The 26,563-nt window shown below is 47.1% G+C and overlaps 1 protein-coding gene across 1 annotated transcript in view; it reads right to left on the bottom strand.

Annotated features, from left to right (window-relative positions):
* RNFT2 (ring finger protein, transmembrane 2) overlaps positions 1-26,563 on the bottom strand; it is a 57,335-nt gene that overhangs the window by 19,944 nt on the left and 10,828 nt on the right. Inside the window, exons 6-7 of the mRNA XM_057743795.1 lie at positions 24,984-25,084; positions 22,169-22,322 (exon numbers count right to left, since the gene is read on the bottom strand). Coding sequence (XP_057599778.1) covers positions 22,169-22,322; positions 24,984-25,084 — 255 coding nt within the window. The remainder of the gene's footprint in view (positions 1-22,168; positions 22,323-24,983; positions 25,085-26,563) is intronic.

Below are 26,563 nucleotides of genomic sequence, written 5' to 3'. Positions count from 1 at the left end.
GACAGACACTGTTTTTACGAATTCCAGTTAACAGGTGAGGAAACAGAGGCTCTAAAAGGTTGTCCAAGTGCTAGACAGGGGTAGAGTCAGGTTTAAATCCAGTCTGACTCCCCATCTCGTGCCATCTTGTGCTTTGAGTGCTCTGAGGAGTGGAGAAAGGGAGACTCTAGAAGGAGTTAAAGTGACATGTGGGGAGAGAGAAAGAAAAGATACAAGGTGTGTGAGAGGGTAGAGAACTGAAGAGGGAGGATGAGATTCAGAATAATGGGCACCTTGGCAGGGGTACTGACCAGAGGCGGAATGAAAGAGCCTTTTAGGTGCTAGAAATGTTTGATATCTGTGTTGCCAAACACAGTAGCCAGTTGTCACATGTGGCTACAGAGCATTTAAATGTGGCTAAATCTGCACTGAGGTGAACTGAAAATATGAAACATGTAGGAAATTTCAACGTCTTAGAAATACAACAAAAAGGTAAAGTAGCTCATTAAAATTTTTTATATTGATTACATGTTTAAATGATAACACTTTGGACATACTGGGATAAATAAAATATATTATTAGAATTAATGTCACTTGTTCCTTTTTGCTTAAGGTGACTACTTGAAAATTGTAAACTGCTTATGTGGCTCACATGAGATTTCTATTGGAGAGCGCTGGTGATATCTTGAAACATATGGACATACATATACATATTTTACATATGGATACATACATATGTAAAAACTCATCAAGCTTGTACACGTATAATTAGATTACTTTATAATATGTAACTTATGCCTCAATAAATAAAAAAGGAAAGAGAAGAGCGAGCCAGATTGGGTAGAGGCTGAGAGCGCGGCAGGTGGGGGGCGGGGCCAGAGGCGGGCGGTCGCACGTTACCCGGCAACGGGCATTGCTGGTGACGTCACCGGCGGCGGTGGCCATCAGTCCCCCTCCGGGCGGCGCGGGCAGGCCGGGCCGCCTGCCCCCTCCTCCCTCGGGCCCGGATGAGATCACCGCAACGGGCGGCCGACTGTCCCCGCGCTCCCAACAAATCGACTCCTCGGCGAGCGCCGGCATGTCATGATCTCATGGCCCCGCGGGACGGCGCCGGCCGATGAGGTCACAGCTCCGCGCCCCGGGCAACCTGGGTCTGCATGCCGGCTCCGGGCCGGGGCCTCTGGGCGCCCCGCATCGGTACCTAGCAAGCCTCCAGCCCCTGGATCTTTAGCCTTCCAGACAAAGGAGGTGGCTCTTTGCGAAGGGTAAAGCTGCCCTCTCCATTCTTTTGCTGCATCTTTCCCCAACCACTTATTTGAATGTTTCACCCCTGAGGCCACTTGTCTAACAGGGAGTTACCTGCACCAGCTCCCCAGGACTTGCGGTCAGGAGCAGTACCAGGTGACGTGCACGCATGATTTCACAGCGGCCCAGTGAAAGAGGTTCTATCCTTAGCTGACAGTCTATGGAACTGAGGCTCAGAGGGGTAAGGGACCTGCCCCAGGTTTCCCAGCTAGGAAAGCGTGGAGCAAGGACGTTAACCCTTTGGCTCTCCGTTTCTTCTCCCTAGCTGCACCCCAAACCTCCGCTCCTTTGTCCCAGTGCCTCCTTGCTCTGGTGGGAACAGTGATCACGGCCATGCTTGCTGGGTGCCCACCATGTGCTGGGCTCTTTATATGAAAAGTCACTGTTTCACATGCCAAACCCACAGGAGAGGTATTACATGGACTAGTCTGTGGATGAGAACCAGAAGGCTCAGAGGAGTGAAATGACTTGCAGCAGAAGCTGGGATTTGATTCTACAGCACAGTCTCTGTATTACTCTACACCACCTTCCCCCAACAAAAGATGAAGCTTTCCTGTTGACAGTGGACAATATACCCTCTCACCTCTCTCCCTCCCCTCTGGGGTCAGCCATCAAAGGCAGTCAAAGAGGGGCCAGTGAGACCCTCTTAGAGGGCGTCCCAACTCCCTTGCCAACAGCAGGTTTTCCATCACTTACTGCTCACCAACACAGCTGCTCATTCGATCTTCAGCAACATTCACTGCCCAGGCCAGCAGGGAGGGAGGGAGATGACATTTACTGAGTGGCTAAGCCAGGCACTGAGTCATGGCCACTACCAAGAGCAGAGCTGTGAGGGGGTCATTACCAGCTCCATTTTGCAGATGAGAAAACTGAATTTATTTTAACTAAAGTCAGATGGCAAGGAAGTACAAGTTTCAGCTCCAATATCATTTCCACAGAGAAAGCCCTTCCCATCTTCCTAAATGAGTCCTCCATGAATTCTGTGTTTATTCTTAGTGCTTATTACAATTTGAAGCTTTATGTTTGTGTGTTTGTTCAGTGGTGATCTCCCCAATTTGTTGAAAGCAGGGACCTTGTCTGCTTCATTCACCATTTCATCGCCACACGTATGCAGTACCTGTCCTACAACAGACACTCAAGAAGTATTTTTAGAGTGGATGCAAAGAACTGTTGGCTCAAGCCACTGGCCAGTGCTGATATTCAAACCCAAGCTCATTTGAGCATAAAGCTTGGGCTTATTTTGTACTTTCTAGGAAGTCCGAGCCTCTTCGCACATGTGCTTTATTCACAGCAAAATCCCTCCGGTGCTCACTCAGAGCCTATCAACTCTAAGTTTACTCACAGTACTGACAAGCTTGATGTTCTGATTCTCCAACCAGCAATGTTCTTGCTTGATAACAGAGGAGGGGGCAGGAGGAGTAACTTGGTAGGAAATTAGGTGTGGAAGGGAGGAAGATATACATGCTTATGCCTGCTCTGGTCTTTAATAATAGCTCAGCAAGGAGAGGAGACATAAAAACTACAGGAAAGCAGACACAAGGAAAATGAGGGAGTGGTAACCACAAAACTCTGTGGTTTCTTATGAGCAAAGGAAGGGAGATGGATGGAACCCAGAAGGTGGCACAGGGAGTTTCTAAGCCATGATTAATTTTCTGCTTTTTAAGCTGGATACATGAGTATTTGTTATTTACAGACATGCAGAACACATCGTTTCTTGTTATAAGAAATACTGTACCGTGTTCTTTCATAGAATGGAAGATATATTTGAAGTGTGACACATGTAGTATATTGTTTAAGAGATCTGTAATACTGCTCTTCTAAGGTACTTTAAGCTGTGCAAATCTCGTGTTCTAAAGGTAAGATAAAGGCCATTCAGAGAGTAGGGAAAAGCTTGTTTCCCATAGAGAACGTGTATATTTCTTACAAGCTAAGTGAACGAAGTTTAGTACAGATTGTTCTTTCGATGTATGGAACTTGTACCCAGGACTTGGAGTAGCTAGTGAAATGTCTGAAAAACATGCAAACCTACTTTTTCCAAAGTTTAACTGAAAGCTCTGTGAAATGTGTTCAAAGCCCAAAGAAGAGTGAAAGCCTTTCAGACTGCATGGAAAGGCTTGTTTCCCATTTAGTAAGTGTATATGTCTCTCATAAGCTAGGTGAAAGAACTTTTGTGTGTGTGTATACATACCTGTCTGTCTGTCTGTCTGTCTGTCTGTCTGTCTATCTATCTATCTATCTATCTATCTATCATCTATCTATCTATCTTATATGTGTTATCTTAAAAAAAAAAAGCCACAAGGAGAACTTTTGCTTGCTTACTTTTTAAATTGACTATAACAACCCCAAGAGGAAGGGGGCAAATTAGCACCCCCAATTTTCTAGAAGGTGCAAAATAAACCCAAGCTTTATGCTCAAATGAATCTGGGTTTGCCCACTAGCCCGAATCACCAAATCTTGGGGGAAACTGAGGCTCGGTGTCAGAGAAGTTCATCATTTTGCTTAAAGTCACAGAGCTGGTAAGTGGCGGAGGTGGGATTTGACTCCAGGTCTGTCTGATATCAGCATGAATGCTCTTACCCACCACCACATCCTACCTTTTGATAACTAAACACTTGTTACTGAAGACCAGAGCCAGTGAAAACACCTGCCACCTTCTCCCTCCCACCTCCAATTTCCTACACTGGTCCTCCCTCCGCTCTTCTGACTTCCATGCCAATGGCTGGGATCGGCCTCTGTGCTGTGGCCCCAGGCGCCAGATGACAGAGAGCCCTTGGGGCTGGGCTGAGGCCCCCCAGGAGTCTCTAGGCTGTGAGGAGAAATCTGCCCCTCAACGGCAGCAGTCGGGCACCCAACTTCATTGGCTGTGGTTCCCTTGATTTAAAAACCTCCGCCCCATGAACAGGAAGGACCCAGGCCACGTGTCCCAGCAACATGCATATCAGGAGCTTCTTTACAAACAGGGCCCTGCTCCTCAGGACCCAGGAGAGGCCTAATTATAAGGTGTTGATGATTAAGCCCAAAGTGGCCTGGGACCCTGTTAGCTGCAGAAAGGCGGCCTCTTCCCTCCATCCCAGTCCCAGGCGGATGGATGTGCTTATCTGTTCCCATGTCAGGTACAATCTTAAGCACAAATGCTCTGGGCTGCAACTTCCCAAGCCTACTTCCTAAAACACTGAGGGTTGGGTGCACGGGGAGAGGGAGGCCAAGATGGGCAGAAGGTGCCTCCTTCCTGGTGGTCTAGAGAACATGACAGGAACTAGACAGACATGGGCCCCAATGCAGGTCTGTCCCTTTGCTGGGAAGGTGATTTTGCCCAAGTTACATCACCTCTCCAGGCCTCAGTTCCCTCTTCTGCCAAGTAGGGGAGGTGGTAGGCTGAAGAATGGCTCCCCCAATTTGCCCACATCCTAATCCCTAGACTCTGTGAAGGTCACCTTGCATGGCAAAAGGAATTTTGCGCATGTGCAGATGTGATGAAATGTTAAGGATTCTGAGAAGGGGAGGTTATCCTGGATTATCCAGGGGTGGGGTGGCGTGGGGGCAATGTCATTACAAAGGTCCTTACCAGAGAGGCTGGAGGGTCAGAGTGAAGGAAGCAGAGGCTGGAGAGATATGCTTTGAAGACAGAGGAAAGGGCCATAAGCCAGGAATCACAGGCAGCTTCCAGAAGCTGGAAGAGGCAAGGGGACAGATTCTCCCCTAGAGCTTCCAGAAGGAACCAGCCCTACTGACACCTTGACTTTAGCCCCATGAGACTGAGTTTGGACTTCTAACCTCCAGAACTGTAAGAGAATAAATGTGCGTTGTTTTAAGCCACTAAGTTTGTGGTAATTTGTTACAGTGGCAAGAGGAGACTAATACACCCTGTATTAGTTCCCACTGTCATGAGGATAGTGTCAGGCCCAAGTGGTCAGAGAATCTTAGCTTAAGGCCTCTTCCTGAAGGGCTGACTCTAGGGCAGGATGGGAGGAAGCCAGAAACCTGTCTGGTGCTGGGAGTGCCGTCTGGTGCTGTGGTCCCCTGCCGCCTCTCTGACTGTATCTCCTACTACCAGGACTGGCTACCCAATTTGCAATGCCCAGTGGAAAATGAAAACGACGGGCCTCTTGTTTAAAAAAAAGTTTAGAATTTCAAGACAGTGACTGCAGATTATTAAACCAAGCATGGGGCCATTCTGCACAGGTTGCGCACCCATGAATCTGGTCCTGCTCTGTGTTATGCTCCAGCCATACTGACTTGCTGTTCCTTGAACTTGCCAAGCATGCTTCCACCTCAGGGCCTTTGCACATGCTATTTCCCTTGCCTGGAACACCCTTCCCCAGATATCTGCATGGCACATTCTCTTGCTTCTTTCAAGTCTTTGCACGAATGTCACCTTCCCAGTGAGGCCTCCCTGACTACCCTATCTAAAAGAGCAGCCCCCACCACGACACTCCTTGTTTTATTTTTCTCTTTCTGACATATTGCCTATTTATTTCAGCCCTTTGTTTACATAAGTCCCTTGAAAGCAGATACTGTGTTTATTCACTGCTATATACCTAGGACCTGGTATAGGGCCTGGCACAGAGTACGTGCTCAAAAAAAAAAAAAATACTGGTTCAATGAATGAAGGGGTGGATGGATGGATGTAAAGAGACTAAACAGTGCTTGGCACATAATATGTGCGCTGTGATTGGCTTTTACAATGACAATTCTTATCCTCATTTATGCCTAGGGAATAACAGGGGTAAGGGTGGTATCATGCCTTCCAGGGCCCCCCTTTCCTCTGCTTACCTTGCATTTGCACTAAATAGTATATTGTGGCTACAATGATAATAAATAGTAAATTACTGAGCTGCAGTGATTGGTCGGCTTCATTCATAGGCATAATCTTGTTTATTCTTCACATCAGTATGATTGCCATCCCCATTTTACAGATGAGGAAACTGAGGCTTAGAGAAGTCTACTGACTCACCCAAGGTCCCATGGCTAATAAGAGGAGCAGCTGAGATGGAGCCTGTTTGTTTGACTCCAAGTCCAGGAGACCCACTCAACTCACTACACCTTCAGTTTGCCTTTGAAACATTCTCATTAATTACTTAGTTCAACGTCTGTGTTTTGAGTGCCTAATACATTCCAGGCACCAGGCTAGGGATAAAATGAAACATATGGGAGACCTGGTCTCTGGTGTCGCCAAGCTTGAAGTCTAGTTGGGGAGAAAAGCCAGCAGTCACAATGGCACACGGTGAACACATGGGAGCACAAAGGTGAGTAGGCCAACCCCACCTGGGGCCAGGGAGATGGTGTTCTCAGCAGAGGAACTGGAGGTGAGACAACAGGAACAATGATGGGGTTGCGGGGGGGACCAAGAGAAGTTCAAAACATCAGGAAAGTGATGGAGGGGATGTCAGGCTGGAGAGAGAGGCAAGGAACAGGCAGGCGTTGTAAACGATGCCCCGGCCGGCTCTGAGGTTACTGACAACCCCTGGGGATGATGGTTCCCCCTCTTAAAATAGGAAGAGGCCTGGACACCGAAGCTGACTGCAGGGAACCCCCCTCCTCACCTTGTGTGATGACGAGTCTGCTCTGTGTAATACCAAGCCCCAGGAGCCTGCAGCAACCTGGTCAAGTTCACCAGGGAACAAAGCGCTCGCCCCTCTCCTCCTCAGCCACTCTGCTGCCCCTGCTGCCCTGTATCTATGGCCGAAATGTGCCAGGAACTTTGAACAATGACACGGCAGAGAATAGGTCTCTGTGATCTGGGGTCCTCTCCCTCTGTCCTGTCCTTGTTCTTTTGTGTGTATCTCCCTTCCCCTCTCTGTCAGCCCCTTGAAGGCAAGACCAGGTCTTACCCTCCCAGCAAAGACTTTGCAGGCATTGAAAACTCTGTGCTAAGTCTTCTAAATCCATGAGCTCATTCTCTCCTCACTGGGATCCTCTCTGATGCAGGTAATATTGTCTATTAGTCCCATACACAGAGGAGGCAGTGGAAGCTCAAAGCCCTGAGGAATCACAGCTAGTGGCAAAGCCAGATTCAAAGCCAGGCTATTCCAAGACCCAGCCCGGGTAGGAAGTGTAACATTTCTTTCCTTCTTTGGCCCATTCAAGGTCTGACCTTTGTACTCCTAAGCTAAGAGAAGAGGCAGGGGTCCACCAAGCCTTAGTGGGCCCTCAGCTGCTAAGCAGCAGGCCTGGTGTTTACCTCCAATCCCCAAGCTACAGTGGAGTCCTGACCCACGAGGGTCACGGGGGAGAAAGCACAAAATGAAAAACATATACACACGTATTGAGCACCTACTGTGTGTCAGGAATTGCTGAAAGCATCTCCATCTGTGTTGTCTCAATTTATTTTTTAGCTCACCTCAAATCTCCCCTAAAACCTTGAGGGAAACAGCATTATCTCCTTTTTTACAGATTGGGAAACTGAGGCACAGAGCGGGGAGGTGACTGGCCAGAAGGGATACTGATAGAAATGGCAAAACTAGGGTTCAAACGGGGATCCACCTCCCTCCAGAGCCCAAGGTCTTTCCAAATGACTCTGGAACATTTTTGGGGAAGCTGAAAGTTGAGAAGTGTAAGTGGTGGGCTGCCTTGGGCCATCTCAGTTCTAATCCCCTCTCTTGCCCCCTGGGGATATCTGGGGGAAACGTGAGAGCAGGGCAGCCCCACCCACAGCAGTGGATGCCAACCCCAGAAAACCAGCAGAGTGGCGGCCCCCAGTGCAACTCCAGGCCCCCCCCAGAGGGAGGGAGGAGGTGAACGGGACACCCCCGAGGCCACCTCAGGGAGCCTGGCTGCCTCCCTAATCATTTAGCTGAAGAAGAGTGAAATAATCAGCACTTCGCTGGCTAATGAATCCCCGCAGCACTCCAGAGTAAAAAGGTACAGGGTGGGCCTGAGAGCCAGGGACCGGGGCCCCCCTGCCTTGCCCTGAATGCATACTCACCCGGGTCATTTACTGCACTCAACTGTTCATCTGAGAGTCACTGCACACCTACTACGCGTTGCTGTGCCTAATCATGAGCATGGCAGATGTCACCCTGCCTTCCTGGAGCTTAGAGTTGCGTAGGGAGGAGACATTCAACAGTTATCTGGAAAAATGCACACGCCAAACTGTTTCCCACTTCGGTGCTGTGGCTGTGTCCTCTCCCTAGCCTGACATTTTGGTTTGGCTTTGCCGGGCTAACTACTACCCATCCTTTAAAACTCAGTTCCAAGGTTACCTTATCAAAGAAGACTTCGCTGGGGGCTACTTTAGGTACCCTCTCTGTTTTCCAAGAGAGCTCTGCTTCCCTGCCTGCTGCCCCATCAGACTATGAGCTCTGAGCTTGAAAGTTCCAGGTCTGGGTAGCCCCCATGCCTAGCAGGGTGCCTGGCTCTCTGTTGATGTCTAACAAATATCTGTAGAATGAATATATGAGAGGATAAATCATGTGCTCTGGAAGCAGTAACTTTTGGGCCTTGGTTTCCTCACCTGTAGAATAAGAAGCTCTTTCTGGGTGTAAGAGTCTGTGAACAAGAGGGAAGGAGTATAGCCCAGCTTCTGAGTGATTGAGGTGGGGCGGGGGGTCGGGGGTGGGGCGGACGTTGGACTGTTCAAACTGGGCATCAATCATTGTGGTTTGGCCCCTGCCAAACCCATAAGCAGGCCAAAGCCTGTGAATCCCTCCAGCCTCTGCCAAGGGGGCCAGTGTATGTGTTAAAGTTCTCTTTGTCTGCAAAGAATTGAAACTTGACGGTGGCCCACCAAAGCTAAAAGGGACTCTGGAAGGATTCTGGGTTCTCTCAGGCCTCAAGGGAGTGCTGGATCACCAAGCCACCTCACAGCTGAAGTGGAAGGACTTCTCCTCTTGACTGGTGTTTTTCCAACTTTCCCATGCACACAAATTACCTGGGCATCTGGTTAAAACGCAGACTGATGTGTGACACGGCTCCCAGGTGCTGACTGAATGAAGGCATCCAACCTCTGTGTTCCTCCTTCCCTGGGAGAGGGCATTGGATGGGTCCTGCTCGGGCCAGGTACCTGACCCCCAATTATCAGTGACGGGCCGGGCAGTAGGAGCGCCAACAGCAGCCATGGCCCTAGCCCTGGTCCCATGTATCCGGTTATTCCCAGAGGAGCTTGGGCCTAGGGATGGGGTGGCCACCCTAAGACAGGCTGACTACAGCGGGGGTGGGGAGCTGCGCCAGCTCCCTCCATATGCAGCTCCCTCCATATCTGAGCTGGTGAAAGGTATCATCTTTCAACCTGAGAAGTGACTGCCAAAGGCCCAGTGTTGGGGGGGCGGGTGAAGGAGAGTTTAAATAGCAGCTGTGTTCCTAATTTCCCAAGGAGGAGGCCTGGTCGCCCCTCCTCTGTGCTGAGTGTTTGCCATTAAAAACAAACAGTATCATTTGGTTCAATATAAAATGAATTAAAGGAAATTAAACTGCGGGGGCCATGTGGCAAGCCTTGTCCTCCATTGTCTGAAGCCATTTTTCATCTTCCCCAGTGGGGAACAACAGCTTGGGGGGTGTGGAACCGAGCAGGACTGGATAAATAAATAAATAATGCACAAGACTCCCCTCTGTCTCAGGGGCAGAGGCTAGGGTGCGGGAAATCCCAGGTGCCCGCTCGGGCCCTGTCCCTACTGTGTCCCTTGGAGGCAGAATGTAGTCCTCGAGAGTCTCCCAGGGAACGGAGGGAAGGGAAAAAAACAAAACAACAACAAAAAATGATGTGCAGGCCTCTGAGACAAAGGGGGGTCAGGGCAGCTGAGGGAGGAGGTTATGGACCAGAGGGGGGCCTCTGGCACTTGATCAGTGGGGAGCGATTCTGGCTGTTCCTCGGCCGCACAAAGCATGGACATTTGTGCAGGGGTAACTGAGTCAGGAGGGCAGGGGTGGGGAAAGATAGGCAGAAAGGAGAGGACTGGGTAGTGGTTAAGAGTGGGGGTTCTGGAACGAGACCGCCCAAGTTCAAATTCCAGCCCTGCCACTCACCAGCTATGTGCCCTTGGCAAGTCACTTACCCTCTCTGTGCCTCAGTTTCCTCATCTGCAAATTGGGAGTAATAAGTACCTTCCTCATAGGGTTGTTGTGATGATTGAGTTAGTTTATGAAGCATGTAGAACAGTACTAGGCACGCTGGCTATTTGTTATTGCTATGTCTTATAATCACAGAATATTGATTATGTTATTATTGTTGGTCCCTGGGGTATCTCCCCTGGCATTAAGACCTAGGCTTCAGCCATAGCCCTGACCCTGGGTAAGTGAACACACCTTGCTGAGTGTCAGGTCTCTTATCTACAAACCAGGGACAATCATCCCGGGACAGAGCGTGCTGGTGCCTCCCAAGGTCCATTCTCCCCTACCTCCTTCAAAACAAGAATCCTGATTTTTGCTTAGGTCCCTGGCACACAGCTGTAAGAAGATGCTACCCAGCTCCCATGCAGTGATTGTGACTGAGTGGTGGCCAATGAGATGTAGGTGAAAGTGATGGGAGCAATTTCCAGGAAGTCACCAAAAAAGGGAGAGGAACACTCATGACAGCTGATGCAACAATCCTAAGGAGAATGGTAGCATTCAGAATCCAGAAGCATTATCAAAAAGATAATATGTTATGACCATGTGGGGTTTGTTCCAAGAATGCACAGCTTAATAGGAAATCTACTAGTGCTATTTTTCATATTAACAGATCTAAGGAGAAAAATCAAGTGATTTTTGATCAAATTCAACAACCACTTTTTACTTTTACAATTTCAATAAATTGGACTTTATGGATACTTCCTTAACACAATAAAGCATTGGCCCCAGCCCCAAAGTTGATATCTTGCTTCATGGGGGATTGTGATGGTTAGTTTTATGTTTCAATTTAGGCTACGGAATCCAGTTATGCAATCAAACACCAACCTAGATGTTGCTGTGAAGGTATTTTGTAAATCTGAGAGACATCTACAATCAGCTGACTTTAAGTAAAGAAGATTATCCTCAATAATCTTGGTGGGCCTCATCCAAACAGCTGAGAGGCCACAGAGCTCTGCAGAGGTCAGAATGTTCCATTCTTTTTAACAAGGAAGAACTGAAGGTAAAGGCTTAGGCTTCATCTTTTGTGCTGACATTGATTGGTAGAGGCTATCTGGATTGCTGTGTTGAGAAAGCTGAATCTGCATGAAGCAGGGGCATGATTGATTAGTGATGCCTGACACAGGAACATGCTGGCAAATGGTAGCTCCTAGGGTGTTTGCCATCTCTGGATTCAGCACTGCTCTAGGGATTAGCGGGCACCTGAGCTACAAACATCAAGCAGAGCAAAGAAAGAATAAACCCTAGGGTTGAGTGTGAGTACCTGCCATCTTGGAGTAAAACTAAAATTAGCCTGGTGATTTCAAACAGTTAAGTCCTCAAAACTGACATTTGGCCAGACTCACTTCTGATGGTTTCCAGCACAGACTCCTGGCCACATTTCACTCCCTGGGGTCTTCTATTTCCCAAAACGTCTGTGTGCTGCAGAATATTGAGTTCCCCACTTAGACAAAACTCCCCTGCAAAGACTGAACTAGAAGGAATTAGGAGTGCAAATGAATTCAAACTCTTGGCCAGGGTTAGCAACATTTTTCATAAAGAGCCAGGCAGTAAATACATTAGGCTTTGTGGGTCACAGAGATGCTCACCACTACTCAACCCTGCCATCGTAGCATCAAAGCAGCCACAGACAATACATGAATGAACATGACCATGTTCCAATAAATATTTACAAAAATGAATACTGGGTCCACAGGTTGTAGTCTGCCAATCTCTAAATGAGGTTTTGCAGCATATTGTGCTCCTTACAACAAGGTTCCATGGTTAATAAGTTGGAAAAATGTCAGGGAAAACAAAGTGAAACAATTTTCTTGGCTGCAGGACTTCTCAGAGCCTTTACTGTGTGCAATGGGGGATAATGTTTAAAGCATTTCCCAAAGTCATCTGACCATGGAACACCTTTTAATAGAATGCCTATTAACATCTCCCTAAGGCCCCAGAATCGTAGTTTAGTAAATGGTATTTTTTTCCATCTAATTTTGGTTACATTCTGACTTTCTTACTCAACTTAAACTATAAATGGATAACTACAAATGCTTTCTACTTTCTTCAGACTAATAGTAACTAATAAACAACAAGGATTTACTGTATAGCACAGGGAGCTATTTTCAATATCTTGTAAGAAACTATAACGGAAAAGAATAAAAAATGGATGTATACATATATGTATAACCAAATCACTTTGCTGTACACCTGAAACTAACACAATATTGTACATCAACTATACTGAAAAAAAAACAAACTAACCAGCCATCACTTAACCTGTGTTATCTTAATTAATCCTCACAACAGCGTTGTGAGGTAAGTCTTGATATTCCCATTTTAAAGATGGGGATACTGAGGCCCAGTGAGGTTAAGCGGGGTCCTAGAGAGTGATTATCCTGTGGGTCTAATCTAATCACACGAGTCCTTTAAAAGCAAAAGTGGAAGTCAGAGAGGTGTGAAGCACATGAAGGATTCCATTCTGGCTTGAAGACAGAGGAGGCCACGTGAACAGATCAGAATGTGGTTTCTGGGAGTTGAGAGTGACTCCCAGCCAACAGCCAGCAAGAAAATGGAGATCTCAGTCCTACAACCACACGGAACTGAATTCTGCCAATAGCCTGAATAAACCTGGAAGTCGGTTCTCCTCCAAAACCTCTGATAGGAGCCCAGTGTGGCCGACACTCTGATTTTGACCTTACATGACCCACTCGGAGAACACAGTCAAGCTCACCTGGCTTTTGACCTACAGAACTGTGAACTAATAAATGGCTGTGTTTTTCAGCCACTGAGTTGGTGGTAATTTGATAGCCAGCAATTGAAAACTAACATGGGTAGGTACTACTATGATCTCATTTTACAGACGAGGAAGTGAAAGCCCGCAGGGGTGAAGGAGCCTGCAGCGTGACACAGCTGGTAAATGGCAAAGTGTTTTTCAGTGTTCAACAGGAGTTGAACCCAGGCAGTCTGTCTTTTTACCATTATGCTGTGTTTTCCATATGTATTTGTCTGCAACAATCTCTAACATAGATGGTTAAGTTTTAAAAAAAAAAAGCAAGGTGGGAGCTGTGTATAGAATATTACTGTTTGGGGGACTTCCCTGGTGGTGCAGTGGTTAACAATCCGCCTGCCAATGCAGGGGACATGGGTTCGAGTCCTGGTCTGGGAAGATCCCACGTGCCGCGGAGCAACTAAGCCCGTGCATGTGCCACAACTACTGAAGCCCACGAGCCTAGAGCCTGGGTTCTGAAACAAGAGAAGCCACCCACTGAGAAGCCCGTGCACTAAAATGAAGAGTAGCCCCTAGTCGCCACAACTAGAGAAAGCCTGGGCGCAGCAATGAAGACCCAATGCAGGCAGGCAGGCAGGCAGGCATGCATGCATAAATAAATAAATAGAAAAAGAATATTACTGTTTGACTATATAAAGATGAGTAGGAAGAACATATACATGAGTCTGCTTGTATATGTGCATAGTAGCTATGAAAAGATTCAAGGATGATATGATTGTTTCCCAGGAGGGGAAATGGGTGTCTGGGGGCAGGACATGGAAGGAGGCTTTTTACTATATACTGTTTTTGATGTTTTTACTTCTGAACCCTGTGATTATATAACCCATTTAAAAAAATGAAGTATCCTCAATAATGAGAGGAATGGGGAAAAGTTGGAAGACATCTCAGTTGATGAAAAAAACACTCTCAAAGGGCTCAGAACTTTAGGTAAACTGGTCTGTAGGTATATTAATTTGCTAGGGCTACCCTAACAGAGTACCACAGACTGGGGTGCTTATACAACAGAAATTAATTTTCTTACGGTTCTGGAGACTAGCAGTCTGAGAACAGGGTGTAAGCAGGGTTGGTTGCTTCTGAGAACCATAAGGGAAAGATCTGCTCCACGCCTTGCTCCTTGGCTTACAGATAACTGTCATCTCCCTCTGTCTTTATGTGGTCTTCCCTGCGTGTGTCTGTGTCCTAATTTCCTTTTCATAAGGACACCGGTCATATTAGATTAGGGCCCACCTTAATGTGTTCATTTTAATTTGATTACCTGTTTAAAGACCCTTTCTCCAAATACAGCCACATTCTGATGTACTAGGGGTTAGGGCTTCAACATATGAATTTTGGCAGGGGACACAATTCAGCCCATAAAATGAATATTTAACCCAGGGTTTCTCAACCTTGGCACTACTGACATTTGGGACTGGATAATTCTTAGTCTCAGGGGGCTGTCCTGTGCACTGTAGGATGTTTAGCAGCATTACTGGTCTCTACCCACTAAATACCAATAGCAACCCCCCTACCCCGTTATGACAATCAAAAATGTCTCCAGAAATGGCCAAATGTCCCCCTACTTGGGAACCACTGCTTTAACCCCTTCTAGCCCTGCTGTGTGGGAAGCTGGGGCAAGTACAACCGGCTCTTCCAGAAGTTCTGCACTTTTATACACAGAATGGTATACTGTGAGAACCACAGCTGAGACCTAGGAAACCCAGACCTGCCCTGGTGGAGTCCCATGTGTGCTCAGGAGGGGAGGGGAGAGAGAGAGGAGTGACTGACTCCCAGGAGGGAAGACGACTCAATCAATGGGAAGCCACTTTGAGAACAGAAGTGCTGGGTTCAGGGCCCACAAAATTAGAGGGATTTTAATGGCACAAAAAGCCTCATGAATCCTCTCGGCTCTTACATCCAAGAAAACCACCTTTCTTGCTCTTGTCTGCCCTCCCCTGTACTTAGAGACAAACCACCAGGGCTGAAAGCTCATGGAATCTCACCCTGTGGAAACCTCTCATCCAGGGGCTGGCTATGCAGGCCGCACTAGGAGTCAGCTAAGATGATTTCAGACATGAGAAGGGCTTCCTTCTTCCTGTTCTTATGGGAAAAGACAGGAAGTTGGTCACATGCTGTGTTCTTTAGAGAGAACAGTTCAACTAAACTTTTCCTTGTTTCTGACACAGCTAGCCCTAGTAACCACCCAGCAACTGGATACCCTGCCTTCTACCTTTTGATAACCTTAATGGGATAAAAATGACCCTTTCAGAGATGAGGAAGCTGAGCGTTCCAAAGAGTGAGGTCACCTAGGTAATAAGGTCACATAGGTAATAAGTCCAGGAACCAGGATTTGAAGCCGGTTTTGCTGACCCAAGGCCAATGTTCTTCCTGCTGTGTGATGTTTACTCATGACACACCCCCTGCCAAGAGCTTTTAGAGAAGTACCTGCTTTTATATTTCTCCATCTGAGAAATGGGCAGAATGGCAGCTGCCTGCTACCTATGCTAGTGAGAGGTTGAATAAACTGTGCCCTAAGAATATTCTAGAACAATGTTGCCCACTGGAATGTTCCACGTCTGCTTTGCCCAACAGTGTGGCTATCGAGCGGTGCAACTGAGAGGCTGAATTTTAAATTTAATTAATTTAAATGTAAATAGTCACCTGGGGCTCGTGGCTGTCATACTGGACAGTACACTTTTAGACTCAGGCCAAGAGGATTTCATTTTAACAAAAGGAAGGAGCAATGTGGACAAGTCAAGTTTTCAATTATTAGTACTGTTCATGCTAGGAGGTCAAGTGTGAAGAAAATTTTCCGGGACAAGAAAATCTGTTTTCTTAACTAGGTTCAGGTTAGGTTAATACAAAAACAAGTTTCACTCGCAGAGAATAAGGGAGTGCACAAAGGTGAGGAGGGCATCTCACTCATTTGCATATTCTCAGGGTCCAGCACTGCCTCTGTAAGCGAATAAGTCCCTAATAACGTCTTGTCAATGGGACTGACGAGATGAAGAGGAGGTGGCTGAGGAGAACTCTACGTGGGGGGGCAGCAGCAGGCCTGCTTTTAGTCCCCAGCAGGTCACTAACAGGAGGCTCTTCATCATATCTATGGTGCATTTCCTGTGCCTCAAGACAGACCTAATGGTCCTCAGTCTCACGAGTAGTGGGGACAGAAAATAAACACAAGACAATCCGACCATTTCAGATACTGGTGCACACTAGGAGGGAAATAAAATGGTGATGGGATATGCATATTGGGGACCATCACTCTGAAAAGGGTGGTCAGGGAGGTGACAGAGCCTCAGAGGAAGTGACACTTGAACGATGGGAAGGGGACAGCCACGGGTACATAGGGAAAAACCTCCCCAGGCAGAGGGAAGGGTAAGTGCAAAGGGCCTGAGAAGGAAAGTGCTGGCTGGTCCAGGGGGAGCCAGGGAGAGGAGAGGGTCCTGGGTGAGGAGGTCTGAGAGGTGGGGAGGAGCCTCATCAGGCAGGGCCAAGATGTATGCGTTGTAGAAGCTACCTGGATTTATGATGATACGTGGCCACTCTAGATAGCCGGCCAGTGTGATAGTTTGGGCCTGAGGTTACAAATGGGCGGTCACCATCGTTAACCCCATCCCCCTTTTGGGCCGGCCAATGAGCATGGCTGTCCTGGGAGGGCCAGGTGTGAGAAGATCCCGGACACACCCTCTGGTGTCCAGAGGCACGTGGGAATCAGCGGCTCACCCAGCCTCATACATCAGGGACTGTGGGGCCATCAAACAAACCCAAATACCCGAAGCCCGTCCAATATCGTGATTATAATATTAAAAACCAACCCACCCTCTCAGTGGACGGCATGGAGACGCAGGAAAGAGCATCTGTGCTGTGAGCCATTAGGGGTCCCTGACAGATGTGCTCCTCTCCCCCCTCCCCCCACCAGCTGCAAATGAAGACCCGTCCTTTTCTTCTGCCCAGACAAGGATTGATGAGCATTCAGGAGAGCACTCAGATAGGCAAGGAAAGGCTGTGAACCTTTTCCAAGCCTGCAATTTATCTTGAGGAGACTCTTCACATCACGCTTTACAGGCTGGATTATGCTCTGACCTGGCACATTAATCTCGCTGAATAAAATAATAATAATCAGAAAAAGGGAGCTGGACAGTTGCCAGGGAGGCATTAATAACTGTCGCCCACACCTCGGCGACGCAGGGAAGGGGTGCTGCATCCCATCCCCGCCCCCAGCAGGGCCTGTCGAAGCAGAAGAAAGTGAGGTAGCCATTGCCTGAACTTGGGGGGATTTTATAGAGAGATGGTGCATGTGGACATCGTTCCTCAGTCAACTCTGAGGAATTTCCCGAGCAAATCCAGAGAACTTCCATGGGAAGGCGTGTGGGTTAGTAACTCAGAGCATGGGTTCTGGCATCAGAATGCCTGAGTTCAAATCCCCACACAGCCACTTATAAGCTGTGTGACCTTGGGCTACTTCTTAACCTCTCACTGCGTTTGTTTTTTCCTCTGGAAAACAGGAATAAAACCAATACCTGCTGGGAATGTAAAATGGTGTAGCTGCTGTGGGAAACAGTTTGGTGGTTCCACAAAAAGTTAAACACAGAATTACCGTATGACCCTGCCATCCCACTCCTAAGTATTTACCCAGAAAAACTGTATTCAAACAGATACTTGTACACAAATGTTCAAAGTACTGCTATTCCCAGTAGCCAAAGGGAAGCAGTCCAAATGTTCATCAATGGATGAATGGATAAACAAATGGTGGCCTATCTGCACAATGGAGTATTATTCAGCCATAAAAAGGAATGAAGTGCTGATACCTGCTACGATGTGGATAAATCTTGAAAATATGACGCTAAGTGAAATAAGCCAGACACAAAAGGTCACACAATCTATGATTCCATTTATATGAAATGCCCAGCATAGGTAACTCCATAGAGATAGAAAGCAGATTGGTGGTTGTCAGAGGGAAGGGGGAGTGACTGAATGGGTATGGGGTTTCCTTCTAGGGTGATGAAAATCTCTTAAGACTAGACAGAGGCGATGGCTGCACAACACTGTAAACGTACTGAATGCCACTGAAAGTATACTTTAGAATGATTGCTGGTGAATTTTACGTTATGTGAATTTTACCTCAATTTTTAAAAAACCTACAAAACACCACCACTTGTCTTGTCGGACAGATGTCAGAGGAAATGGGTTAGAGCAGGGCCTGGCCCACATGAAGGGCTGACTCCACACTAGCTGCTCCTATTGCCATCAGCGTTGTTCCTCTGAGGTTTGCAATCTCTGGCAGGTTATTTAACTCAGTTTCTGCTCTGTGCAAAGAGATATCAACAGTATCTGCCTCCTAGGATTAAGATTAAACAAGACAATGTCTTCAGTAGACTATAAACTCCATGAGTATGTGGATTTTTGTTTACTTTGTACTTTGATACTGATGTATGCCTGTGCCTAGAACAGTGCCTGACACCCAGCTGGCATTTAGCAACTATTTCTTGAACAAATGGCGCTGCTTTACACACTGCCTGACTCCTGATAATTGCTCAGCAATATTTACTTGTATTTGTTACTATTGGTCTGGTTACCACATTTTTTTGAAGGTCCTTGCATGTTCCTTTCTAGAAGAGGGATGTGAGTACTACTTTGCCTTGCAGATTTTGGTGTCTTCATGACAGAGGTGTCTGGACACCTACCAAATACGAGAGGTTTGAGCTGAGCTGACAGTGGAATCTAAGCTCTCATTGCGGTTACAAGAGGAGATGATGAGAGTTAGTGTAGCTGGCTAGAGTGTTAACACATAAACTTACCCGTCCATCTACCCACCTGGCTGTCTGTCCATCCTTCTAAATATCCATCTGAATATCCACCCATCCATCTAAATATCCATCCATCCATCCATCCATCCATCCAAATATCCATCCAACATCTATCTAAATATCCATCCATCCACCCACCCAAATATCCATCCAACATCTAAGTATCCATCCATCCATCCATCTACCCATCCATCTAGCCACATGATCACCTGACTATCCATCTGTCCAGATATCCACCAACTTTCCCATCTAGCCATCCAATTCATCCAGCCACCCACCGAAATACACACACATACGTACAATGAACGCTTCCGAGTGCATATCAGATGCTAATGATGCATCACCAAAGAAACCAGATGCATTCATTTCCTGCTGGCACAGAGGTCACGGTCAAGCAGAGCAGGCAGACAATTAAACAAGCAATTACAGTCAGGGTGGTGAGTGCTGGAACAGGGGGAGTATAGGGTGCTATGAGAGTCTCCAGTAGGGGCACCATCCCTCTCCTGAAGCGGCAAGGGAGGTTTCTACGAGGCTGTGATCTGCAGGAGGAGCAGGAGTTGGTTAAGACACAAGAAAGGAAAAGGGCCTTTGAGGCACAAGGGCAGCACACAGCCAACTCTGGAAGCTGTACAGGTTAGTTACTCAGAGTCTCAGTGCCTCAGTTTTCTCATCTGGAAAATGGGATAAGAACATCTACCACATGTTAGATTGGGACTAGTTGGTGTATGGGATGAAATGAAAGAAGAAGGGTCTGGCTGAAGCACAGGGAACAGAGAGAAGGGGGTCAGGAGAGAGTGAGAGGAAGAGTAAGGATGCTGGACAGGCAGGTGGGCTGCAAAGCCTCACCTGCTTCCTCTCCAGGCAATGACAACCCACCCCTCATTTCATCCACATACATTAAGTCTCTTATGTCTGCAGCATCTCAAGCAAGGTTTTGTAAACATCTCAATTTTCTAAAGGAAGAAACATGTTCAGGCACAAGTAGTGATTCACCCAAGGCCCCATGGCTGGAAAGTGGCAGCAGGGTTAGGAATGGTCCAGGAATTCCGACATCCATTCAGTGCTGGGCAGATGATCTCCTGATGTGGCCATGGCCTCGGGAGTTGGAAGACGTGAATTGATTCTATAACTGATCAGCTGGGTGTTTTTTTGGACAAAATATCTCACCCCTCTTTCAGCCTCAGGGTAGGGTAAGTGAAAAAATAGCCACCCAAGATATAAGGTCCCAATCCCTGGAAGCTGTGAATGTGACCATATCTAGAGAAAGGGTATTTGAAAAGTTAAGGCTCTTGGCATGGGGAGGGTATTGTCTGGGTGGGCCCCAAATGCAGTTACACGTATCCGTATGAGGCAGGTAGTGGGAGACGTTACACACAGCAGAGGCCAGGTGACCCTGGAGGCAGAGACTGCAGTGATGCTGCCCGGAGCTAAGGAATGCTGGCGCCACCAGAAGCTGCAAGAGGCAAGGAAGGGTCCTCCCTTAACATCAAGCACCTCCCGCCCCCAACACCTAGATTTTGTTTCAGTGACATTGATTTTGGACTTCTGACCTCCAAGACTGTGAGAGAACAAATTTCTATTGTTTTCAGCCCCAGGTGTGTGGTTATTTATTGCAGCAGCCACAGGAAAAGAACACAGTGGGCCCTCTGTACCTGCGAGTTCCTCATCTGTGGATACAACCAACCTCACAGAGAAAATTCGAGGATGCAGAACTGCAGCTACGGAGGGCCAACTGTAAGGGACTTGAGTGTCCGCAGATTCTGGTATCCGAGGAAGAGCTTGGAACCAATTCCTCACAGATACTGAGGGATGACTGTACTCAGCTTTTCGTCTAGAAAGTGGTGATAGTAATCTCTCTCTCACTCAGAGAGGTGTTGAGAGACTTATATGAGTCAAGACATGGGAAAGAATCTAGCAAGAACCAGAATGCACTAGGCAATGAGTAACCATTCTCTGCTTGTTTTCCTTATCTTTCTCCTATACTCACTTTGAGGCAGAGCTTGGGCTGGAGTCCCAGCTCTACCACCTAACAGCTGCCTGACTGTTCAACCTCCTGTCTCCTCCTCATCTGTGAGAGTAACAGCACCACCCTGAGAGGAATAGCAAGAGGCTACACAAAGTAATTCATGCATGAAGTCTCAGGTACACAGTCGGTGCTCAATAATTGCGAGCCATTACTATTCCAGGCAGCCAGTGTGGAGCCAGCTTCCTCACACGCCTGGATTCACGTCTCCTGCCTTCAGTGAAGTGTCACAAGTGCTATGAAGGAAAAGGTTCAGGGTAGCTAGAAGTGACTGAACCCAAGGAGGGAGTCGTGGGAACCCTGATTTGTAGCCGGTTGGTCAGAAGCACAGGTGACAACCTGAGGCTTGTGACCGGCATCTGAAGTGAGGGGCAGTCTTGTGGGACTGAGCCCTTCTCCTGTGGAATCTGATACTATCCTGAGGTAGACAGTGTCAGAACTGAGTTAAACTGTAGGACACCCAGCTGGTGTCAGAGAATTACATGATGTGTGGAAAACCCACACGTCTGGTATCATGCTCTGTTGAGCATGTGTGTGTACAGAAGAAACACAGGAGTGCGTTTTTCTTATACACCTGGCCAGTGATCTGATCAGGTGTCAGTCAAGATGGATGGTCAATTCCAATTTGCTCTTCTTTCAACCAATGCCTGGGACAAATTCTGAGCTTTCCGATCTAATGATGATGTCTTTTCCTCACACTGCTCAGTCTTCTGAATAACAATGATTATCCCCCAAGACCTCCTCACACCAACACCCGCTGCAGGCCTTTCCTTAAGGTACATTGTAAAGAATCATTGCCACTAGTCCCCTCCCGTGTCCACGGCAGGCATCACTCATGGATCACAGAGTTCTTTCCTTCTGAGCCTTGATACCCTCCATAGAACATGCCCCAGAAGCCACAAAGGATCAAAACCCGTGAGAGCCATCTTTCTCTGGGAGAAGCAGAACCCGGGGCATGTCAATGTGCTTTTTTCCTTTCTCAGGAGAAATTTAGATGAAAGTTGCATCAAGGGCAGCTTAGAACAATGAACCTTAGGAAATGCACTTGGAGAGCACAGGCTTGACAGGAGGGTGGTGACAATAAAGAATGATGCTCAGCTTCAAGGAATTACGAGAGGTGGGTGACAGGATCTACTAGCTCAGGCTCTGTTCATTTGATGCACTGACATCAGCTCTGCCCAAGTCCAATCTTTCCTTGTCCAGAAGGCGCCCTGAAACCCCTGCCTGACTGGCATGATGGGGGCCGCAGCCTGTGCCTACCTTGGACTTGACAGCCAGGATGATCTTGGGCAGGGCCACAACGAGGCACTTGAGGGCGATGGTGATGTACTTGAGCACAAAGTCTGCGATGCCCACGATCCACAGCAGGTCAAAGAAGTCCAGCGTCTCCAGGTTGGGCTTCAGGAATATGAGGCTGGGGGAGGAGTGAGAGAGTCAGGATGCTCACTGAGGATCACTAGTCCTCGGTAGCCCTTTCTACTCACTCTGGGAGCCTTGTAAATGTTAGCCGGAGAAAGAGCACTGAACTGGGAGTCAGACATCGTTCCCTCCCTCATAGTGTTATTGATGGGATTCAATAACAGACATACTGCAGACTCTGCCATGCAGCAGTGACAACGATAACATCTCCACGAGGCAGGCACTGTCATCTACCCATTTTGCAGATGAGAAAGAAGAGGCACCAAAAGGTAAAGTAACATGCACAAGGTCCCATAAATATGAAGGAACAGTGGTGGATTTGAACCCAGGTGTCCTGGCTACAGTTACTGCTCTCAATCCTTACGCTACAGCAGTGCTACTCGGAGTGCATAAATCCATTTTACCCAGCCGTGACCAGGTAATTTCTGCACTTCCCTCGCTGGAGACAGACAACAAGTCGTTTCTCAAACTGGCCCTAGTCCATGGACCACATGTTGAGTAGCACTGCTTTCCACCACCTCTGAGGAGGAGGATGTTATTTGTATGAATAATATCTTGGCTTTTTACATCATACTGGCCCTACGCTTTACATGTCTTAGCTCATTTCATCTTGCCAAAGGCTCTATGTGGTAGGCACTGTGATTACTATATCTTGAGGTAAGGAATCTGGAGCACTCTGACGTGGAGTCACCATCCATGGCATCTCAGCTAGAATGCGGAGCTAGCATTGGAACCAGCACCCAAACTGTGGCGGTCTCCTCATTTTTCTTCCTGCTGGATTAGAGGCTCTGAGAAAAGGCCACTCTGAGTCCTGCCTGTCCCCTGACAAATCAGGGAACAGTGCACATGGCCCAGAGTGAATTACTTCCTAAACACTTCCCACATACTCTGCTGGGCTGGTGGAAAACGATGCAAACTGAGGTTCCCTGATGACAGCATCCTAGGAATGAATTGGTCTGTTTTTTAATTAAAAATTATTTTATTAAAAATCAATTTCTATTTATAATAAATAAATCTTTAAAGAGCGAGAGTAGGGTTAAATCAATGAAAACGATCTATTTTGGCAATCTCTCATGATACCTTTGGTGTTCTTCCACATCTGAGCCCTGTCTCTGTGGGATACCCTGTCTCCAAGTCTGAGTGGCACCCGCGTTACAATACAGGGAGAGGCTGGAGGCCCTGAGCTCCCCTCTTTGTGTCTGCTCTGTCCCTCCCTGGGCATATTCCAGGCTGGCTGGCTGACTTCCATGCCCTGCTTCTCTATAACGCATCTCTGATTGCAAAAAAAAAAAAAATCTGCCCTCTACTTTCCATTTTATCTCAGAGACACCAATCTGTTAAATTCACCTATCTGGGTTTTAGTTCATCGTCTTAGTGCTTTTTTTTTTGTTTTGGCTTTTGGAGCCGGAAAGATGCCGAAGTGTTTTTCCACAGATTGATCATTAAGTCCACTTATTTCTAATGTACACTATGAACTTTAATGGACGGATACATTTTATTGTAGTTTTCTGCCTCATTAGCCATCACCACCAATAGGTATACTAATTCATCATAAAACAATAATATTAATTATGATATGATTATGACATATCAAGTGTTTCACAGTTTGCCCAGCACTTATCACATATTATAACATTTGACCTCTCTAATAATTAGCCTGTGGGTGGGTAATTACCTTCAGGTGGGTAAGGCAGAAATTAACTTGTCCCTGGTTTCGCAAATGCAGAAACTAGGGGAGGCTGGAAGAGGTTCCATTATTTGCCAAAGGGCACAAAGCTGGTATGTGGCAAGACTAAGAACCTCTGACACTGGTCATCAGACTTCAAATGCTGGGATGATTCAAGCTCTCTGTTACCTACCAGGACTAAGGCTCATTAGAAAGGGTTTCACAAAGCCTCAGTTTCCTCACCTGTAAAATGAGGACAGCAATACCCTGCTCACTGGGAGAGCAAAATAAGATAACGGCTGTTGGTGTCACTTAACAAACACACTCTAGACTGTTAACATCAATAAGGAAGGAGGCTCAGCTCTGTTGCTTTTCTCCTAAGTCACTCTCTTCTCTTTGTGTGTTGCCAGTTTGACTCAGCCGTGGTTTGATGAGGGCACAGAGGTCTGAGCCTGTGAATGTGATCATGCCCGGAGAATGGCATGAGCCGGAAATTCCTCCAAGGTTCTGGGAAAGTCCACCTCCTTTACCCTCCACCAGGACCTTGTTCTTCTGGGCCAGGCATCTAATGCAGTGTGTGAGACGTATGTAGATGCCTTGCAACTAACTTCCCTAATTGCTTTTATGCAACTTTGGGTGGCCCCAGAAAGTGGTGAAACTGCTCACTCCTCAAAGTCCATTTTTAAAACAGATGGACTTGATCTGAAAGCTTGGCTGGAGTTTCAATGCTGGACTAGGGACCATCACTGGCCAGTCCTCCTCACCATACACTATGTGGCTACTAGAAAATGCAAAATTATACATGTGGCTTGCATTGTATTTCTACTAAAGAATTCTGCTCTAGGCACATGTGTATATAACAACAGGGTAGGATTTAAAAGTTACAATGTGACCTAGAGCTACTGCACTGTTCTCAAATGAAGGGGCTGTGGGTTCTGAGTCCAACAAAGCCCCCCACTTTCCCACTGGGGGTCAGACTCCCCTGCTCACCTGTTACACAGCTGCTGGGAACTGAACGTGTAGAGCACATAGAGGGTGTTCCCCGCCAGAAAGGCCAAGATCCACAAGATGACCAGCACCGACCTTTTCTCCTAGAGACAAGGCAAGAGATCTGTGGGGGTGTTGAAATGCCAAAGGAGCACCTAGCAGAGCATTCCAGAATGCTCTCCAACAAGGGGCAACTTTTCCCTTTCTCAAGGCTTTGGAGGAAACAGGACTAATGGTGAAAGGAAGGACGCTGGCATCTTTCCATCCCACTGGAACCCAAGGGCTGGTTACAGTGAAGGTAACAGAAATGTGTGAACCTGATAACTATCCAGAGAGTCAGGAGGGTACCATGATTAGCAAAACAGATTCTGGAGCTGGATGGCCTGGGTTCAAATCCTTGGTCTGCTATCTGCTCAACCCTGGGCAATTACTTAAACTTTCTGCATTTTCTTTTCTCATCTGTAAAATGGGTATATATTGTATCTATCTTATAAAGTCATGAGAATTAAGGTACATGAGCTGTTTAGAAGAATGTCTGGCATACAGGAAATGTTAGTTTACATTTACTGTTAGGGACTGAGGCACAGAGAAATTAAGTAACTTTTGCTCAGGGGTCTTCACTGAAAAATGTTAAGGATTATTAAGGATCAAGTAAACCTGATAAATGTAAATATTCAGTCTGGGACAGGCACACGTTTCAGGCTCACTAAATGGTTGGACCTGTTGTTTTGACTTTACGACCCAGCAGTAGATTCGGATCGACAGGTTGGAAATTTCTGTTCTAACTTTTTCTGGCATGGACTTTTGGGCCATTGCCCCAGACTGACCATTCAATGTAGGGCCACATTTATAGGATTAAATTCAAACTCGTATACATGGATGTCAAAGCTCTTTGCAATCCGGCCCCGTTTCTCTTTCTCCAGCCTTGTTTCTGATTAGTTCCCAGGAAGACAAGCTGGGAAACCTCAGTTTGCTGCTTCTCAGTAGCCTCTCCATCTGACAGCAACCTGAGGAAATTTCCAGAGGAGACATAGAGCAGGGTGTTCCTGCCTGTGTATCCTGGGATACATAATCAGACCCCCGTGCTGCTAATTCTCAAAAGCTTGTCTTTCCTGGACCAGGGTGGCTGCATTGCTGGAATAAGATGAGGTCATAACTTTCCCAATGTAAGCTTCCCTGTGGTTTTGGTAAATGCTCCACTGTCTCCAGACACAGCTCAGTGCTCCATACACTGTTACAATACACATTTCCACAGAGTAGACGAAACAAATGCATCTCCATCCACCCATTATTCCAGGAGCGGTCAAGGTTAACGGCCTGAGAAACCACCTCCAACCAACCAACTGCTCTTATCAATGTGATTAATCCACTCGGCAGCCCTTTTCATGCAAATAAATAATAGATTCCAGTTTAATTCTCTGTAAATCCAAACCAAAAGTGGAAGGGAAAGGGAATTAGCAATGCCCTGAGAAGGCAGACTCTGGAGGACAAATGGGGTAGTTCTCCAGCAGTAAGTTAAGATTCCTAAACTTACTAAGCGTCATGCAGACTCTCTTCCACTGAATCCTGCACAGACAGGCAAA

The sequence above is a fragment of the Hippopotamus amphibius genome, chromosome 8, assembly GCF_030028045.1.
Source record: "Hippopotamus amphibius kiboko isolate mHipAmp2 chromosome 8, mHipAmp2.hap2, whole genome shotgun sequence".
Classification (NCBI taxonomy): Eukaryota; Metazoa; Chordata; class Mammalia; order Artiodactyla; family Hippopotamidae; genus Hippopotamus; species Hippopotamus amphibius.
Note: the sequence above shows the minus strand (reverse complement) of the source record. Positions and strands in the feature narration are given on the sequence as shown.